This window comes from Stigmatopora argus, chromosome 5 (assembly GCF_051989625.1).
Source record: "Stigmatopora argus isolate UIUO_Sarg chromosome 5, RoL_Sarg_1.0, whole genome shotgun sequence".
In the NCBI taxonomy this organism is placed as follows: Eukaryota; Metazoa; Chordata; class Actinopteri; order Syngnathiformes; family Syngnathidae; genus Stigmatopora; species Stigmatopora argus.
The window spans coordinates 18,080,473-18,101,413 of NC_135391.1; the positions used below are offsets into that span (position 1 = coordinate 18,080,473).

General features: G+C 41.4%; 1 protein-coding gene across 7 annotated transcripts in view; it reads right to left on the bottom strand.

Annotated features, from left to right (window-relative positions):
* Window positions 1-8,264: 8,264 nt before the first annotated feature.
* Window positions 8,265-20,941, bottom strand: part of slc4a4a (solute carrier family 4 member 4a) — a 62,708-nt gene continuing 50,031 nt past the window's right edge. For 4 of the 7 annotated variants that reach the window (XM_077601772.1, XM_077601771.1, XM_077601768.1 and 1 more), the window contains 7 exons: window positions 20,065-20,243; window positions 19,910-19,982; window positions 16,956-17,024; window positions 16,708-16,881; window positions 14,936-15,088; window positions 13,660-13,739; window positions 8,265-10,002 (listed from right to left, as the gene is read on the bottom strand). In XM_077601772.1, the coding sequence (XP_077457898.1) occupies window positions 9,894-10,002; window positions 13,660-13,739; window positions 14,936-15,088; window positions 16,708-16,881; window positions 16,956-17,024; window positions 19,910-19,982; window positions 20,065-20,243 (837 nt within the window). In that variant the 3' untranslated portion in view covers window positions 8,265-9,893. Of the gene's footprint in view, window positions 10,003-13,659; window positions 13,740-14,043; window positions 14,138-14,935; window positions 15,089-16,707; window positions 16,882-16,955; window positions 17,025-19,909; window positions 19,983-20,064; window positions 20,244-20,941 lie in introns of all 7 variants that reach the window. The other 3 variants (XM_077601774.1, XM_077601773.1, XM_077601770.1) reach the window with 1 other exon arrangement.

Genomic DNA, 20,941 nt, shown 5'->3' on the forward strand with positions numbered 1-20,941 from the left:
TGCTCTCTGCCCTTCTAAGGCACCAAGATTTGTAGGTGCTGGGTAGGGCAAGTTGGGGGTAGTTGATGATCTTTTGGGCTGTGTTGATCACCCCCTACAGTAGGACGCGTATTCGTAAAAACAAACTAGTTCACAAAAATAAAACCCTAAATACTAAAATCTGGCTAAAGTAACAAAGCAACAACTAAAATAACGAAAAACCAACTTAGTCTGGCAGGCGTCCGGGCAGGCCCACGACAAAGCAGCAAGCTGGCCGGTCTCACGGGCAATTAGTTACCTTCACTGCCGGCGGGCTCTGGGTGATGACAACTTAGTCTGCGGCCTTCTCTGGGACAGACTCTGGAGGTGCAACAACAGCCGCTGCTGCCTCGCCCCGGACGGGCTCTAGAAGCCGAAGACGGCGGCTGCGGCCTCGCCCAGGATGGGCTCTGGATGGTTGCAGGCAGAGAGTTGCTACTGCGGCCTCGTCCGGATGGGCTCTGGAGGATGCTGCAGCCTCGGCCTGGGAACAGGCCGGTAGGATCGCAGATTGCGTCGCGCAGAACGGTCGCTGGAAAGGCGAAAGTCTTGTCTGGCAAAGCTGCTGGTTGTATACCGTCATGGTTGCCGATTGGCACCCGCCAGACACCTTGGGTGGGCAGGAGATTAAGAGCGAGCAGCCCCATCTATCACAGCTGACTCCGGGCTAAGGTGGGGGACACCCTGAATCGGTGGATAGAGCTCGAAGGGCACAAGGAGACGGACAAACATGTACACTCACATCCATACCTAGGGGCAATTTAGAGTGTCCAGTCAGCCTACCATGCATGAAGGTGGACCCAAAGGGCTGGATGGACGAGGAGAAAATGAGAGAATGGCTACGTGAGGTGTATGTCAAGCGACCGGATGCCTTTTTTCACGGCTCGTCGTCACTTTCGATTTGCGACTCCATGCGTGCTCATCTCACATCGGCGGTGAAAAACCAAGTCACGAAAATGAACTCAGAGCTTGCCGTCATTCCCGGAGGCTTGACTAAAGAACTCCAACTGCTGGACATCGGCATCAACTGGGCTTTGAAAGCCAAAGTTGCGAGCAGCATGGGAACAGTGCCTGAACAGTAGCTGGTGAACACAGCTTCACGAAGGGTGGTAGGCAGCGCCGGGCTAGTTACGCTACGATTTGCGAATGGATTGTGGCCGCCTAGGCAAACGTGTCTGCTTGCACGGTTGTTCGAGCTTTTGCCAAAGCCGGCATCATCTCTGTGGAGCCACATGGCAATGACAGTGACTCTGAGAACGAAGAGAGGGGACCCAGCATTTTCGATGACTGATTTGGACAATTGTTCAATTCGGACACAGAAAATGAGGACTTTGATGGATTTGTGGGTGATGATGACGTGAGTACATTGTAAAATGGCTAAATAAAGTACAACCGAACTCAGTTTTGCTTCCGTTTTTACAAAAAAATGTGTTTTTAGCGTGTGTCCGTATGTTTAAGATGGGTACCCGGACATTTCGTCGCCGGACACTTCGTCGCCGGACACTTCGTCGCCGGACACTTCGTCGCCGGACACTTCGTCGCCAGACAGTTCGCCTAACCTTAACCACTAACCTTAACCACTATTAGTCAAGACAAAGGAAATTCACATATTCTTTATTAAAGAAAATAAAAGAGCAAAAACTCGCTCGACAGAATCAACGTGACATAACAACTCAGATCTCACGTTGATTCTTCATAACAAATAGGGAGACATCTTGCAACAGACGAGTTCTCTTAACTGTTTGGTTTTTAATGGCGAATTGACGTGGCTACGATTCTGACTGGATGCTGATATTTGTTATGAAGTATGCCAAAAATACTGCATCTCTGACTTTGATATAGACGCACACGTTTGATTTTAAATCAAGCAATCCATTGTCCTTTCAAAGAACAAATTCTATTGACTCTATTAATAGGAGCGAATGGGCCTGTTCTTAAAATGGCTGACAAGCAACGATGTCTAGCTCCGTTGCCTCCCAACGCGCATCAGAAATCTAGTCTGTATACATGATACCTATGGGAATACCAAGCAAAAAAAAAGAAGGAAGATGACGAAGAATATCTGAATTTCCTTTGTCTTCTTTTTAATAAAAAAATTTATAAAATAATTTTATTTATTGCCTTTTATTTTAAAAACAATTGTTCGCGAGTCCGGCGACGAATTGTCCGTCGACGAAATGTCCGTTCACGTTAACCTGGTGTATGTTTTGCTATGCCTGGCTGCGTCTTTAAAAACGGTGCGTCCTTTGTTTGTGTCAAATACAGAAATACCACTCGTTACTAAAACTGCGCCTTTAATGCGATGTGCCATATAGTTGTGAAAATATGGTATTCTTGCATCGAGGTTCTGAGTTGTAGTTCGCTTTAAACTTGCTCTGGTAGGTATTTTGAGGATATCCAAAATAACCTTTCTTGTCGAGCACAAAACAGGTGGTTAATGAACTGTACTCGCAAGCATAGACGCCACACCTCCCAATCTGCAAAGAGAGCAGGCTTTATTTCAAAATGCAGTTATGAACAGTAGTTTGAAGAGGGATTTCGTTGGTTGGATTTAGTTCAGAAATATGCTACCATCCTTTCCTTTTTTTTATTTATATGACATACTGACCATGGTTACAGTTAAATTTTCATATGGCCAGCCATAGAGCATGTTTTTTTTATCACTGTACAGTTGGTATCTGCTGTGCTGCTCGTGCACCTTGTGTTGTAAAAATAGATCATTTCATTTATTTTCTTTCATTTTTATAATCCCATTTTATAATGTAATTTAGGAATCCCATCAAGGGAGATTCAAGCAAGGATTATTCTTTTGTACCATGTGCGATTTTAATAAGTGTGGATATGGCATGGTTGGATGCAGTAACCTATCGATGAGGCTGAGGCAGAGCATTTTCATTACAGATTCCAAGCAGGTGGTGAGCTCTTTTGATGTGGAAATGCCGTCAAAAATGAAAAGTGGAAGGCCAATTACAATCGATACCTGGAGCGTCTTCAAAGATTGGCGACACATGAAAAAAGGTGGACTTATTACTTGCTATATGGACAAAAACATTACCATGCCATCACGGAAATGAAATAAAAAGAACAAATACCATATACAGGATGAGCATTTACCTTTTGGAGGATGTTTGAATAGGACGGATGTTTGTGAAGATAAGTAGTACAAAAAATGAATGAATGAATTACAAAAATAAATAGGGAAAAATACACTTAAAAACAATGCATTTATCATAGTTGCTGCCTTTTTTTGGAAAAAGTGAGAAATATGAATGAAAAAAATATATCAAAAGGAAATACATATATTTCATTTTTTCAGGCTCCAGCACCCCCAGCCCGAGGGGCACACTTAAAGCTACAATTTAGAGTGCTCCACCAGCCTACCATGCAAGTTTTGGGGATGTGGGAGGAAACTGGAGTACCCCGAGAAAACCCACAAAGGGCCAGGAAAAACATGGAAACTCCACACAGGAAGGTCGAAACCCACCAGGGATTGAACTCAAGATTCAGAACTCTGAGGCGGACGTGTTAACCACTCATTTATTGTGCCACCACAGTGAATGACAAATAAGTATATATAGTTAACATTTAATTTGACAATGGATTAGAACAAGGGTGGGTAAACCAGTCCTGGGTGGCTGCTGTGGGTGCAGGTTTTTGTTGCAACCGATCCAGTAAAGGCACATTAACCAATGAGATTTCTGCAGAAAACAAGAAGCACCTGACTGACATTTTTGTTTCTCTTGTGAATCCTTTTTTGTTTTTATTTCTGTTCCTTAATTGTGGTTTTTTATTGTTTCTTTCAGATTTTAATTTGATATACGTAAATCATGTTGACACATTGTGTTGAATTATGCTATGCCCTGAGATTGGCTGGCAATAAATATAGGATGACGCCTACCTACTGGTCATAGTTGGTTGGGATAAGCTGCGGCATTTCCTGTAGTTATAAGTGTTACAAAAAATAAATGAATCAATTTGCATCCCTTGATTTATGCTACTTTATTTGCTCAGAATATTTATTTCTGTATAAAGAAATCTTAACTCAGGAGTAAAATAATTGTTATATTGTCCACTGGGGATAAATCTGCACAACGTCTTTTTTTCTGTATTAGTTCTATGTTTAAGGCACTAATGTGGCTGCCGAATTCTGTGCCGTCTTCTTGATTATCAACAAAAAGAGACCATTTGAAGACACGTGTCCAATCTAGGAAGGGCTCCAATCAGCACAAAAACAAAAGCTGGACATCGTAGAATTGCTTACATAGTGGTGGAAAGGATTTTTGTATAGTTGCCTGTAGGTCCTTAATGAGAGCAGAAATGAAATCTGCAACTGGAGTCATTTCTGAGAAGAACTGAACAGCCGTTCACGCTGATTTGGTCATGCAAGAAATCTGTTCATCCTTCTGCTTTGAATTGAAATTAGTTTATCAGTAGTATACAGCCCTCCCACTTCAAATGGATTGGATGTCCATTGCCGTCAATGGCAGCCAATTAGTTTTAAAAAATTCTCTGGCCTTGATGCATCTACCCACCAATGAGTTAATCACTAGTAGAAGTCCAATCAATTTGAAGTGAGAAGGATAGCAGCAAATGAACACATTTTCATCCATCAGCCCTCCCACTTCAATAGGAAGGATTGGATGTCTAATGCCGTCAATGGCAGCCACTGAGTAAATAAACATTAATTGATGAATTAATCTTTTAAAAATCTGTTAAGAAATCAGATAACTGAGTGGGGGTCATCTCTTATACCCTATGCAGTGGTGGGCAAACCATTCCAGAAAGTGGGTGCAGGTTTTTGTTCTAACCTATAAGAGGAAAACATCCCACCAATCTGGTATCTTAGATGTGCAATCAATGGATTGCAATCAGGTGCTTCTTGTTTCAGCAGAAACCTCATTGGTTTAACTGTTTACATTGAATCGGTTGGAATAAAAACCTGCACCCACAGCGGCCCTCGATGACCAGTTTGCCCACCTTTGTGCCTACAGGCTGTGGCCCGGCTCTGTGTACAGCCCAAGCATCGAGGTCGAAGGTTCAATCCTTGGTGGGATCCAACCTTCTTCATGATTATGATGTTATTGGCATAGTAGCTTCCCCACATTTCAAGTGTACTTGTAGCCCAAGTGCCTAGTAACGCAGTGGCGGTCCGTGCATTTTCTCGTAGCGCCTTCAACAAATCAATCAAACCCTTCAAAACAATTTTATGGCTGTAAAACCTCTACAGCTGCGACACATAAAAAATAATCAATAAATCAATGCACAAAAATGGGGTAAAATCCACTTCCTAGCAGCATTTTAATGATTAAATACAAATACTGGAGCTTTTCAGACATTACAACCGGGCCAGGGGAGTGATTTTCCCGGGAAAAGACAGCGATGAACGTCAATGGCGTACCGGCAAAAATTGCACTAAAATGGGGTAAAATCCACTTCCTAGCAGCATTTAGTGATTAAATACAAACACTGGAGCTTTTCAGATATCAGAACCGGGCCCACAATTGAAATATTATTTAAGAATTTAGCCATATTTTACTCAACAAAAATCCTTTTTAACTGTACACAATATCCATCCTCCTTTCTTTTTTCCTTCTTTTCTATCGACATCGAAGCTAATGCTGAAAGTCGAGCCTGTCATGTCGTATTTCTGGCATAGTCCGTCTTGAAAAGGGCTTTAAATCAACACAACAATATATTTGCTTGTGCAGCTCGCTACTGATACACTTTGGTAGTTCTGGCTAATCACTAGCTTGGTGAAAGCGATGACGTATCCCTACGCCTGCGACAAGGCAATGACGTATCCCTACGCCTGCGACAAGGCATTGTGGGGTTGCAAACTCGAAATCTGATTGGTTAAAGCAGGGGTCACCAAACTACGGCCCGCGGGCCGTATCCGGCCCGCGGGCACATTTGGACCGGCCCTCTGAACAATACCAGAGACGCTATCAGATTTTTTTCCTATTTGGCCTTGAAGACTGGGACGTTTTACTCTTGTGTTTGGTTCATTGCACCCCTGCTGAGCCCACAAATCATCCCAGTGAAGCGGGCCTTCGTATTGCTTCTTTGGTCACACGTGCGGGGAGAGTGTTTGCCTTTGATGCATGCGGGCACTTCCACCGTTGCATGCGTGAGCAGAGTGTTAGCGAGACATCTGGACGATCGCAGGTGAGGGCGGAGCCCTGGTACCATCGCTATTGCGATGCTATTCAAGCATATAAAAATTGTGCAACCTGAACCTGTTTGAGAACGGAATAATGGCGAAAAGGTTAGTTAAGAGAAAAATTGATTCAGAATGCAGGGTATTTAACCTGCAGTGGACAAACAATTATTTTTTGTTCAATGCAAAGAAAAGGCTGTTTGTCTCATCTGTCAAGAGACGGTGGCAGTATTCAAAGAATACAATCTTCGCCGGCACTATGAATCCCGTCACAAAGACAAGTACGATAGCGTGCAAGGCCAAATACGAGCAGACAAACTCTCAAAGCGAAAAGTTGGACTATTATCTCAGCAGACTACATTTTTACGTCAAGCTCAGCTGAACCAGGCATCCGTTGGGGCCAGCTTTCGGGTTGCTAAACTGATAGCAAGCAACGGTAAGCCTTTCACTGACGGAGAGTTTTTAAAGAAATGTATGGATGTTGTCGTGGAGGAAGTGTGTCCCGAGAAGAAAGATCCATTTAATGCCGTAAGTCTGTCGGCGAGTACAATCACGAGACGCGTTGAAGAAATTGGGAGTAATGTATATGCCCAGCTGCAGCAGAAGACGAAATAATTTGACTTTTTTTCATTAGCACTGGATGAAAGCACGGACGTGCAAGACACAGCGCAACTGCTCATTTTTATTCGTGGAGTTAGCGCAAACTTTGAGATATGCGAGGATCTGGCAGCCCTCCAAAGTCTCAAAGGGACCACAATGAGAGAGGATATTTTTGACAAAGTGTGCCAAACCATGGAGAAGTTGGACCTGGACTGGTCAAAGCTGGCTAGCATCACGACTGACGGGGCTCCTAGCATGGTGGGCGAAACTCGCGGTTTAATAGGACGCATGAACCGGGAGTTGGAAAAAAGGGGTCTCACCGCCCCGCTACGAGTCCACTGCCTAATTCACCAGCAAGCACTGTGCTGCAAAGTGTTGACGTGGGATTCTGTAATGAAGGTTGTGGTGTCGTGCATAAACTTCATCAGGGCAAAGGGAGAAGAGTGTGCATGGCACAACAGAAAGTTAATGTTACATGGCTTTTTTTCTATGAAGAACCCAGAGAGAGTTATTTAGATATTATTTATTTCATAAATAGTGTTATTTATTTCCTGTTTTTTTCTGTGAAGAACTCAGAGAGGGTTATTTAGTTATTATTTATTTTTTAATAGTGTTATTAGGGTTTGTTTCCTGACTTTTTCTGTAAAGAACCTGGAAAGGGTTATTTGGTTATGTGTGGCTTTCTGGAAAACAATACATTTTTTAAGCTCCCCTACGATCGTCACACTTTTTCTGTTACAAACTGACACCGGCCCCCCATCAGAGAAGGGAAAAGTTATGTGGCCCTCACAGGAAAAAGTTTGGGGACCCCTGGGTTAAAGCAACAGTCTTATCAACGCTTGTTTAATGCAGCAGAGCCTGCAGAACTGATTGTGAAGGCTTTGGGGCAGATTTCTGACCCTGGCAACAAATAATGGCTGAAATGTGATTGGTTAAATGCTTCAATATGAAAACACACATCTGGAAGCAGTGCAACCAGGGGGAAAAGCAATGAAAGGAAGCGAACAGACAATTTGGAATTATTTAATAAGTATTCATGGACAAAATATAATATATTATTCAGATATTTCTTAGGCCAGCAGAGAAGGCCTTGAAGGCCCTGACGGCCCGCCACTGTAGTAAGGTCCAAACTGCCCCCACAAACCATAAAAACCACATGTAGCCTCAAAAACTCAAAAAATAATAATATTTAGTGTTTTATGTACATTTTTTTTTTATTTCAAAATAAATCATTTGTAATAAGGCCTCAAATCCTGGTTGATAACACAAAGGTAGGCGCCTCACAGTTCTGGGTTCGAGGGTTCAATCCCAGATCGGTCATCACTGTGTGGAGTTTGCATGTTCTCCCTGGGCGTGCGTGGGTTTTCTCCGGTTACTCCGGTTTCCTCCCACATTCCAAAAACATGCATGGTCGGCTGATTGGACACTAAGAAGGTACCAAACTGTTCATAGTGAGTTTTTTATGAAACAAAACAAATACGCAACACAATTCCATTTAATAACTTTTTATTTTCAATATACATTTCATTTCAAAAATATAATTTCTACAGTACTTAATCTACAAAGTCACACTTGAAAGTTAATCAAATTTCAAACAAACAATAAAACTGAAACATGTTTTTCTGTCTGTTTGTGAATCATAAATTCTTTGATTGTTATATTTATTTTTGCTAATAAAAACAAAACCAATCAATATCAACAAAATTGTTACTTCGGCTGGTGGGCTAATAGGATGTATTTTGGAATGGATTTATTTGATCAAAAAATGTGGAAATCAGAGGTCAAAACTAAATTTGAAATCGGTCAATAAATTTGATATTTTAGGTAAATTTATGTCGAGGCAAATACCTAAAAAACAAAGCTATTTATGTTTTTTTTTTAATTATGAAGTAAAATTTGGAATCAGTCGAAAAGTATAGAATTATTAGGACAATTCCTGAATAATATTAATAATAAATAAATATAAATACCTAATTGGGGCTTTTATTTTCAAATTCTGTAGTAAAAACTTTGAGGTAGTGGAAGTAGAAATCCTCTAATTCCTCATCTCATCTCATTTTCCGAACCGCTTTATCCTCATTAGGGTCGTGGGGAGTGCTGGAGCCTATCCCAGCTGATTACAGGCCAGAGGCAGGGGACACCCTGGATCGGTGGCCAGCCGATCACAGGGCACAAGGAGACAAAGGACAACCATTCACGCTAGCACTCATACTTAGGGCCAATTTAGAGTGTCCAATCAGCCTACCATGCGTGTTTTTGAAATGTGGGAGGAAACCCACGCAGGCCCAGAGAAAACATGCAAACTCCCCAGAGCTGGACGTGACCTGGATTTGAAACCAAGACCCCAGAGCTGTGAGGCCGACGCGATCACCACTCGCACCACCGGGCCGCCTCCTCTAATTCCTTAATACATGAAATAACAAAAATAAAATTTGGAATAAAAATGAGCTAATAATATAACGTTAAAACTTTATATAAACTTTAATTTTATATTACGTTTTTGGTGCCATTGCGTCACCTTTAATACCTCATTCCCATGGGTACCTTAATAATTCCTTTTATATACTGGTAGACAGACTAAAAATATGTAAGTATTAAAACAGGAAGTTTTGTCGTTGTTCCACAAAATAATGACAATCTGAATGTACCTTATAAGCCACTTAAAACGTAACAAATCACCTTTTTGAAATGCAATATAGCCACTAGTTGAGAAAAACCCGACATGAAATAGAACCGCCACACATAAATGTAAAAATAAAAAGGAATCAAACACTTTGATTCAATTTAGTACGAAAAAGACATGAAAAAAACCTCTTGATTGTTAGCTATGAAGTCCCATTATTGCAGCTTTTCCACCATCTATTGACGCTTGTTCGTCCGAATCAAGAGGTAGACTATTTAAAAAAAAATACATTTCCTGCTACGGAAAAATGTTACCATGACACAGAAGAGATGCATTTGAACATAGAAAAAGTTTAGACCGATAGAAAAGAAAGCAGGGAAGGTACTCCAAGCATAGTAAGACAGAGATGCAGTTGCATCGCAGAAGAAGTAGAATTAGCTGGCTTGTGATTTGTAGTAGAAAAAGACAGTTGATGGTCTGGGTGGATGGACGGCTCTACAGAGACGTCTCGGATCCCCGGTTCCGCCAGTAGAACGGGTTGACGTCGTCCGGGTCCATGTTTATTCTAATTTGAGGCACCGGCTTGAGCGGACTCATCTCGGAGCTGAAACACATACAAAGGTTGTTTTTTTTTCCTCTCCATCTTTTAACGCTGGAACAGAGTGGCAGGTATTAGATTATTATTTTTGCGATATTAAGATATTAATAATTATTTATGATAAAATTAGGAATTATATTCTTTTTCATCTGTTGACTCCACAGTACTAGGGTCGCAGGTTGGTCCTCAGTGTGTGGAGTTCGCATGTTCTCCCCGGGCCGTGTGTTTTCTATGGGTACTCCGGTTTCCTCCCACATCCCAAAAACATGCATGGTGGGCTGGTTGAACACTCTAAATTGCCCCATTGATATTGTGACCGCGAATGGTTGTCTGTCTCCTTGTGCCCTGCAATTGGCTGGCCATCAATTCAGGGTGTCCAGCGCCTGGTACCCGCAGTTGGCTGGGATAAGCTCCAGCACCCTCAGCGACCTTTGTGAGATTGATCAGTTAAAAAACTCAATGCATGAACGAACGAACAACGTAAACTTTATGGTCTGGTTTTATTACACTTTAAGGCAAGTGTCAAAGTGGCGGCCCGGGGGCCAAATCTGGCCCGCCGCATCATTTTGTGTGGCCCGGGAAAGTAAATCATCAGTGCCGACTTTCTGTTTTAGGATCAAATTAAAATGAAGAGTACAGATGTATATTAAATTTCCTGATTTTCCCCCTTTTAAATCAATAATTGTAATTTTTTAATCATTTTTTCTGTTTTTAGTTCAAAAATCATTTTGTAAAATCTAAAAATATAATTAAAAAAGCTAAAATAGACATTGTTTTAGCTCTATTAAAAAAACTGAATATTCAGGGCTTTTAATCCAGTTCTTTTAATCAATTTATTAAAAAAAATCTAAATATTATATCTAAAATGGTCCGGCCCACGTGAAATCAAGTTGACGTTAAAGCGGCCCGTGAACCAACCCGAGAACATGCAAACTCCACACAGGTGGTCATGACCCGGATTTGAACCCAGGACCCCAGAGCTGTGAGGCTGACATGTGAACCACTCGCACCACTGGGCCGCTGTTCTGTGCTCTATCGATCCCAAATAAAACCTGGGAGAATGTTCAAAGGCCTTACTTTTAATTCATGTTGGCCATGCTCCATGTAAAATAGTATTATAATGTAATAAATATAATGATATGATACGATATGATACGATACGATACGATACGATACGATATGATACGATACGATATGATACGATACGATATGATACGATATGATACGATACGATATGATACGATATGATATAATATAATAAATATAATATATTAATATTAATTATCTTCTTTAAAGATGCCACCTGATTGATCATCCTGGCCTGATCATGGGAATCGTCAGGATTATTCAACAGAACATGTGCAGTAAAAGAAAGTACAAACAGTAAATGTATACAGTAATCCCTTGATTATCGCAGTTAATGTAGACCAGACATGGCCGCAATAATCGAAAAAAAGTAGACTAGAATACTATAAAATAATATAAATACTTTATATGCTGTACTTACAGTGAAAATAGTCCTTCTCCACTTGAAATAGTCCCCAAAAATGAGGATAATGTTTGTAATAAAAAATAAACAGGTTGGTGATTGTATAATCCAGGCCCCTTTCGGGGAGGTATACAACTTCCCGTTCCGGATTAAGCAGTTATAAAACCACTCATTATGGAGAGCTTTCGTCATCCAAGCTTTTCTGTTGCTCATCCAGTACACAGGCAACAATGCCTCTTTTCGAATTTTTCGAACCAATCCTTGCTTGCTGAAAATTCACAAGGCTCACTGGTGCTTGGCGGAGGCTCGCATTCAGGGTCTTCGTCGGGAGCTAAGCTATCATACAAGTTCTTGGCCTTGATTCGTATGATGTTGGAGAGGAATGTTTTTTGCCCTACATTCTGAGACCCAGACTGAGAGGGCATTCTACATTTTGAGGAGGGATTTATTCCTCGTGGTTACCACACGCTTGGTTTCGCTTGTAAATGAAGGTGTGGCTGTCTTTCAAATGTTAGCCTCTTCTTTTTTATGGACTGCACGGTAGATTCATTGATGCCGTAATGGCGCGCAACATCGACATACTTTTTCCCCGCTCTCGGCATGTCAAGCAACTTAACTTTTTCAGCAGCCGTCATCATCTTCCATTTTTTTTCTTCGCATCACATGAAGCCTTGGGTGGTCCTGGACGCTTGGGAGCCATTTTTCGTTTTGGTGTATAATTGTAAAATCCAATAAAAGAAATCTGGAATTGACTCTCCGTATGCGATGCTAAATGCTACACGCAGGGAACAGGAAAGACCGGCGTGCGTGTCCACAGAGGCATTTATACTTTTGCTTTCTTCTTCTGTGGTATGGTTAGAACCAATCATTGCAGTGCAGAAGAGGAGGCAGTACCCTGACTTCCACCATTTTTCGCCGCCATTTTTGCTGCCATTTTTAGCCGGCATTTTCGCCGCCATTTTCGCCGCCATTTTTGCCGCCATTTTTGCCGCAATTTTCATCTGTCTTCTGGTTGCGAACTTTTAAAAAATAATTTATTAATAGCAGAAAAAAACGCAAAGTAGTGAAGTCGCGATAATCGAGGGATTACTGTGATGGAAAAAATCCTTTAACATCTATACATCAATCAATCTATATATTATCTCATCTCATTTTCTGAACTGCTTTATACTCACTAGGGTTGCAGGGGGTGCTGGAGCCTATCCCAGCTGACTCCGGGCCAGAGGTGGGGGACACCCTGAATTGGTGGCCAGCCAATCTCATGGCACAAGGAGACAGACAACCATTCATGCTCACATTCTTACCAAGGGGCAATTCAGAGTGTCCAATTAGCCTACCATGCATGTCTTTGAAATGCGGGAGGAAACCGGAGTACCCGGAGAAAACCCATGCAGGCCGGGGAGAACACGCAAACTCCACACAGGTGGATGTGGCCTGGATTTGAACCCGAGACCCCAGAGCTGTGAAGCCGTCGTGTTAACCACTCAACTGCCGGGCTGCCCATCTATATTTCTATCTATTAATTTTAATCTAATCTAATTGATTTATATAAAAATTATATGCCGCATTATTTATTTATTTTTTGGGTCATCCATTGTAGTACATGTTGTCTTCTGTTATTTCTTTACAAACAACAGTAACTTGACCAGTGAAATAAAGAGGATTTTGTCTTTGTCATACTCATATTGCAAATTGGTCAAATTGTTTCTATATTCTTTAAGGTACCAGTAAACATTCCTTCTAGGAATCGGATATTATTTTCCAATTCCATGGTTATACGTGAAAATGTTCTAAAGTGACAATCAATGCATCCGCCACAATATTTTCAAAATAAACTAACGGATAAGGTAATTCATTTACTCTTTGGGGGATTTCGTAACATAGATCTTTTTTATATCTCGAGGCACTCATTTTCATATAAAAAGCTTTCGTAACCTGAACATTTTGTACTTCGCATTCGTAAGTAGAGGTATGACAGTACTCACTTAAAAAAATGATAGCGGCAGCACAAAAACGTTTGATACTTTCTTTAATTGGAGTGTTTTAGCATGCGACAAGAAAGCATAAGAACCACTTAGTGAAACCCTGGTATAATAGTTAATTATATCCATTTTTTTCTATAATAATGATAATTTAATAATTTCTTTAAAATGGATTGCTTGTGCGGATGTTACCTGGATAAGTAGTTGGTCTGGTAGTAGCGAAGCTTTTCAGCACGATGTGTGTCGCTCGAGGAAAGAAGCTGACTTCTCGTCTACCAAAAAGAAACACAAGAACACTTAGCAATTTCTCTTAAATTTAAGGTATATTTGCAATAAATTGTACTATTATTATCATCCCAAAATAAATAGAAACACATGTTAAACTAAGTTTTTAACAAAAGAGCAGTGTGTTAGATGATGAAAGAGAAAAGCCATTTCCATGCAGATAGTCGAGGTAAAAAAAAAGAAAAGAAACACCAACGCTGGCTAGCGTCAAATAGAGTGAAATCCAGAAACAAAATAGAGGAGGATGGAGAAGGCAGAAGTACATGCGTCACCCCCTTGTGGTCTACTCACTGTCTGAAGCCTGACCACCTAAGAAGGGTTCCTGCTCCATCATGTCCATGGGAATTTTAATGCTGGGAACATTCTCATTGTAAGGATAGTCAGACTGTTGGAGAGACCACACACAAAAAGTCCTCAAGAGCTGATTTGCGCCCAAAACCTCCCATCTTCGAGCACACTCGTGTACAAGCTCAATCCTATTATGAACAGCCAATGTCTGATCTGCCCTGCTCATGTCAAAAGGAATCTGCTCATCCATTAACAAATGTATTCACATTTTTAATTACCATATAAGGAGAATTCTAGTTGGTTTAGGTGCACTTAGGGTCACTTTCTGATGATTTGGGGCATAAGGGCACGTACTGTAGATTTTGGTCACTTCAAAGTGTCAAAAAACGTCTAATACCGTCAATGGGACTGAAACAGTAACCCGTTCCAGACCAGATTGCATATCTATCAATGTTAATAGCAGGCTATGAGTTTAATATTATCTTGCAAATTTTTAATTCATTTTCTAGATTTACCTTCATTTCCTATTATTTTTTTATCTTTTGTTTTTTTTTCATTTTAGGACTTTCTCATTTTTAGCTTTATTTTTTAAAATACATTTTCTTTTTAATCAATATACTACTCTTGTGTACTTATGGATTGCTCAAATGCTTTATGTATGTTTGTTAAATGAAAATTCAGGCATCAGATTAAAATTCATCCTTCATGGTCCAATATTTGAATCCAAAGAAATGTAACAATAAATAACATTATTTTTATTTGAGCTGCTTTACCAACTCATCACAAAATAATCGGCAATGAATCGACTCTCAAAATAAGCCTCATCGGTCGTTCCATCGCTGTCAAGTCCGCCCGCTGAAAATAAAAATGCTGGTTAGGATTTTAATGCACTTACATCATCTCCGTCGCTGTCTACGTTGTTGCCCTTCTTCTTCTCATCCTCCTTCTTCTTTTTGTCCTTTTCAGGGATGACGTCATCCAAGAAGCTGAGGTCTTGCTGCGAGAACATATAGTCCATGGCTCTTCTCACTGCCACTAATGCCAGGATCTACAAATAAAGTCAGAGGACAATTACAGGTACTCAAACATAGTTTTAACTACCTGCGGCAGTAGGTGAAACCAACAGAAGGCCAAGCTTTAGCATTCGGTTCAGTATGCTTTTGCTAACTCAAGAACAAGCTGGAGGATTGTTATCAAACGTACAGGTTATGTTGGTAATACGAAACAGAAGAGATGACGACATTTGGGGTAATGAGGTCAAAGGTCAGAGAAGTCTCGAAAAGAAGAATTGTGAGAACCCCTAAAAGCTTAAGTATTTCACCCAAAATACGAAATATGATGCTGTTGTAACGTCTGAACCACATTTTTTAAATGACATATGTGATATGGTAGCAAACAAGTGACTTTCTCTATCTGGCAGCCATGTTGCTAGGGGAAATATTCCAGAAGCCATTACTAACACAATGTTCACAACGCTGATGCATTTCAAATCCCTTCATTATTCCTTGACTTATCTTGAGCACAAACACATTTCAGACCTGAGCTCATGGCGCCAAAACTTAATCACCTCTTCTGTTTCATATTACAAGTCATTTAATTTTGAAATGTCAAAAACTTATCTTTTTTAGCTCATTTATTCTTAAGGCCACCCAGTCAAAAATGCTGAGATGTCTGGAGCCTAAAATGGGACTCAAACAAGAGCTAGTCCTCCATTTTAATGAATTGGGCATTTACCGTTGTCAATGGCAGGCAATAGTTTAACATGGCAGTGCCTTATTAGAATATAAATGTGTGATTCTTCTCATCTGACTGACAAACTCTCCCACCTTGGACTATCCTCTTCCATCTGCTGCTGGATAAAGAACTTCTTAACCAACCGTCCACAAACTGTTAGACTTGGTCCCCACCTCTCTTCCTCCATTACATTGAGCACTGGCTCCCCTCGAGGCTGTGTACTGAGTCCTCTTCTGTACTTCCTGTACACATACGACTGTACACCAACCCACCAGTCTAACTTCATCATCAAATTTGCCAAAGACACCACTGTGGTCGGACTCATCTCAGGAGGGGATGAGTCGGCCTACAGAGATGAGGTCAACAAACTGTCTTCGTGGTGCTCGGTGAACAATCTCACACTGAACACCACAAAAACTAAAGAAATAATCCTGGACTTTCGCAAACACAGCATAGATGTCGAGTCAATGATGATGACAAATCCTATGTCCGATTATTATTATTATTATATATGTGATGTTTTTTTATAGTTTAACATTGACTTGATTTCTTGATTTAAACATTCTGAAATTAATTTGTTTTAATATAAAATGTTTATTCGTTGAGAATTTTTATGCTATGTACTAAATGTTTCAATTGTATATTTTCAAAATATAAATAATAATGTGTGTATGATTATTACAAACATTAACACAGAACATTAGAGGATCAGATATCAGCCTGGGCAGCCAAATTCAAAGCATCACAGCATTTTAGTCATATTTGTTTGTTCTTGAGTTATTGTGAAATTCCTTTTCTGAACTTTTTGACCTTTTTATGTGATTACACCAAAATACAACCACCTCTTTTGTTACATGTTACAAACAAAACCCATTATTTGTTCTGGAGTTATTACACAAACATGGACTGTAAATGATTGTATGTATGTCCTACCATGACAGGGAAAATGATGGCGGCCACGGTGGACTTGAGGATCCAGAGCAGAGCCAAACAGAGCGCCTGAATGAAGGTGAACAGGTGCACCTTCCTGAGGGGCACGTGGCGAAGGTAAATGAGGTCGGGCTGGTGCTTGGCTGGCATTAGTAGCAGCTTCAGACGGTCCATGAACTACACCCACAAATAGATGTAAATCTTCAGACAGGATGTCAAATTAAAGCGTATCATGAAAAAGAAGAATCTACCTGAACTCCTTTGAGGGATGCGACTCCCATGTACAGGAAGACACCGTACAGCACTGGCATTGGGATAAACTAAAATATGAACATTCACAAACATTTGATAGTTAAAGGCAGTCATTAATAGGTATAATACAATTAATTTCTATCATTAGATAATCTGCCAAAATTCTAAATGTATTCAATTAAAGAGATTTTGATGGATTCAATAAAATATGTACACGAACTCTTTGGCTGTCATTGACAGCACCAATTTGACACTTTGAAATTGCAATTGGTTGGTAACCAATTCAGGGTGCGCCATGCCCAATGCCCGTTGTCAGCTGGAATAGGCTCTGTAAGTATGAATGAACAGCAGTAAGGCTGCTGGCCCTCACTGAGTACCTGGGAAGGTGCTCAAAGCATGTGCTGACCAGCTGAGTGGTGTTTTCACAAAGATATTCAATTGTTCCCCGCAACAATCCATCATCCCATCCTCCCTGAAATCTACCACCATTATCCCTGTCCCTAAAATGCCAACCATTGACAGCCTGAATGATTATAGGCCTGTTGCACTTACGCCTGTGATCATGAAGTGCTTTGAAAAATTGGTCGCCCGCCATATCAGGGATACAATCCCTCCCTCAGTTGACCCTCACCAATTTGCCTATAGAGCAAATAGGTCCACCGAGGATGCTATCGCTGTAGCTCTACACACACCACTGAGCCACCTGGAGCACCATGGGAGCTACGTGAGGATGCTTTTAATTGACTATAGCTCAGCCTTCAACACTATAATACCGGACATTCTGGCTGACAGACTATCCTCTTCCATCTGCTACTGGATTAAGAACTTCTTAACCAACCGTCCACAAACTGTTAGACTTGGTCCCCACCTCTCTTCCTCCATTACACTGAGCACTGTCTCCCCTCAAGGCTGCGTATTGAGTTCTCCTCTGTACTCCTGGTACACATACGACTGTACACCGACTCACCAGTCTAACTCCATCATCAAATTTGCCGATGACACCACTGTTGTCGGACTCATCTCAAGGGGGATGAGTCTGCTTACAGCAGTGGCGGTCCGTGCATTTTCTCGTAGGGCCTTCAACGGGTAAAATCCACTTCCTAGCAGCATTTAGTGATTAAATACAAATACTGGAGCTTTTCAGACATTACAACTGGGCCGGGGGGTGATTTTCCCGGGAAAAGACAGCGATGAACGTCAATGGCGTACTGGCAAACATTGCCCAAAATGGGGTAAAATCCAGCCGAAAACAGCATTTATTGATTAAATACAAATACTGGAGCTTTTCAGACATTACAACCGGACCAGGGGGGTGATTTTTCCGGGAAAAGACAGCGATGGACCTCAATGGCGAAACGGCAAAAATTGCACTAAAATGGGGTAAAATCCACTTCCGAGCAGCATTTAGTGATTAAATACAAACACTGGAGCTTAAATACAAACATTGGAGCTTTTCAGATATCAGAACTTGGCCCACAATTGAAATATTATTTAGGAATATAGCCATATTTTACTCACCAAAAATCCTTTTTAACTGTGCACAATATCCATCCTCCTTTCTTTCTTCCTTCTTTTATATCGCCATCGAAGCTAATGCTGAAAGTCGAGCCTGTCCTGTCGTATTTCTGGCATAGTCCGTCTTGAAAATGGCTTTAAATCAACACAACAATATATTTGCTTGTGCAGCTCGCTCCAAATACAGTTTGGTAGCTCTGGCTAATCACTAGCCAATCATAGTTGGTGAAAGCGATGACGTATCCCTATGCATGCGACAAGGCAATGACGTATCCCTACGCCTGCCACAATGCATTTTGGTGTTGCCAACTCGAAATCTGATTTGTTAAAGCAACAGTCTTATCGACGCTTGTTTAATGCAGCAGAGCCCGCATACTGATTGTGAAGGCTTTGAGGCAGATTTCTGACCCTGGCAACAAATAATGCCTGAAATGTGATTGGTCAAATGCTTCAATATGAAAACACATCTGGAAGCAGTGCAACCAGGGGGGAAAGCAATGAAAGGAAGCTAACAGACAATTTGGAATTATTTAATAAGTATTGATGGACAAAATATAATATATGATTCAGATATTTCTTAGGCCAGCAGAGAAGGCCTTGAAGGCCCTGGCGGCCCGCCACTGGCTTACAGAGATGAGGTCAACAAACTGTCTTTGTGGTGTTTGGCGAACAATCTCACACTAAACACCACGAAAACTAAAGAAATAATCCTGGACTTTCGCAAACGCAGCACAGATCTGGTCCCACTCCTCATAAATGGAGAATGCATAGACAGGGTCCAGTCCTTCAACTTCCTGGGGGTCCACGTCACGGACAAGCTCTCCTGGTCTACCAACACCACAGGAGTGGTGAAGAAGGCCCAGAAACAATTCCATTTCCTACTGCATTACAGTATGGTACGCTGGAAGCACGGCAGCAGACAAAAAGGCCATGCAGAGAGTGATCAACACTGCCCAGAAGATCATCCGCTGCTCTCTGCCCTCAGTGGATGACATTGCTAGCCCTCGCTACCTCAGCAGAGCCAGGAACATTGTCAGGGACCAATACCACCCTGGTCACAACCTGTTCCAGCTGCTGCCCTCTGGCAGACGGTACAGGTCTCACAAAGCACGGACAAATAGACTAAAGGACAGTTTTTTCCCACAGCCACCAGGACTCTGAACTTGCGTTAGCACGACACACAATCCCTTCTGTGCAATAACTTCAGGGTGTGCAATAACAATGTGCAATATCCTAGATTGTGCAATATTTTAGAATTTACCTAGCCGGGATGTGACTTTTTATACTTTTATATTACTATTTATGTTTTTTTACTGGGAAAATGCACTGTGGAGTAGCACCACAAATTGTGTTATGTGCAGCTGTGTATGATGACAATAAAGGCTTTTGATTTGATTTTGATTTGATTTTGAATGCTACGGTCATGAATAAAATAAACCTTTAAAATGGGAGCCATGAAGACAGAGAGTCCGGTGAGAATGAAGACACAAACGCCAGTCACCCTCTGCTCCCTGTAACAATCAAAATTTACTCCAATCAAATTATACAGAATGATAAATCTATGTTTTAGTTGAAATTGACTTGTGAGCTCACCTAACCCCCAAGAACTTGGGTTGCTCGCCGGGTGCTGACGTTTCCGTCTCCATCTTCAAGCTGTCGATGTGAGCGATGGAGATGACAGTGGCCGCCACGTACCATGGCAGGCCCATGAAGGAGCACACCACCATAAGCACAGCCACCCAGAACAGATCAAGGTGGTAGCCTGCGCCTTTCTACAATTGTAAGATGGGGAACAACAGGTAAATAGGCATCTGTTAACATAACAGTTTTTCAGATAACAATAGCCAACAAAAACAACATAACAGACTCTCAGTAGACAGAGAGAAAAAAACATATAAGTCGCACTTGAGTAAGTGAGTGAGAAATGAGAAAGTGTGTCTCATAGTCCGGATAATCCCCAAAAAGCCAACCATTGGCAGCATGAATGATTATAGGCCTGTTGCCCTCACGCCTGTGATCATGAAGTGCTTTGAAAAGTTGGTAGCCCGCCATATCAGGAATACAATCTCACCCTCAATTGACCCTCACCAGTTTGCTTATAGAGAAAACAGGTCCACTGATGATGCTATTGCCATTGCTCTTCATACAGCACTGAGCCATCTGGAACACCCTGGGAACTACGTGAGGATGCTCTTCATTGACTACAGCTCAGCCTTCAATACCATAAAACCGGACATTCTGACTGACAAACTCTCCCACCTTGGACTATCCTCTTCAATCTGCTGCTGGATAAAGGACTTCTTGACCAACCGACCACAGACTGTTAGACTTGGTCCCCACCTCTCTTCCTCCATTACACTAAGCACTGGCTCCCCTCAAGGCTGTGTACTGAGTCCTCTTCTGTACTCCCTGTACACCTACGACTGTACACCCACCCACCAGTCTAACGCCATCATCAAATTCGCTGACG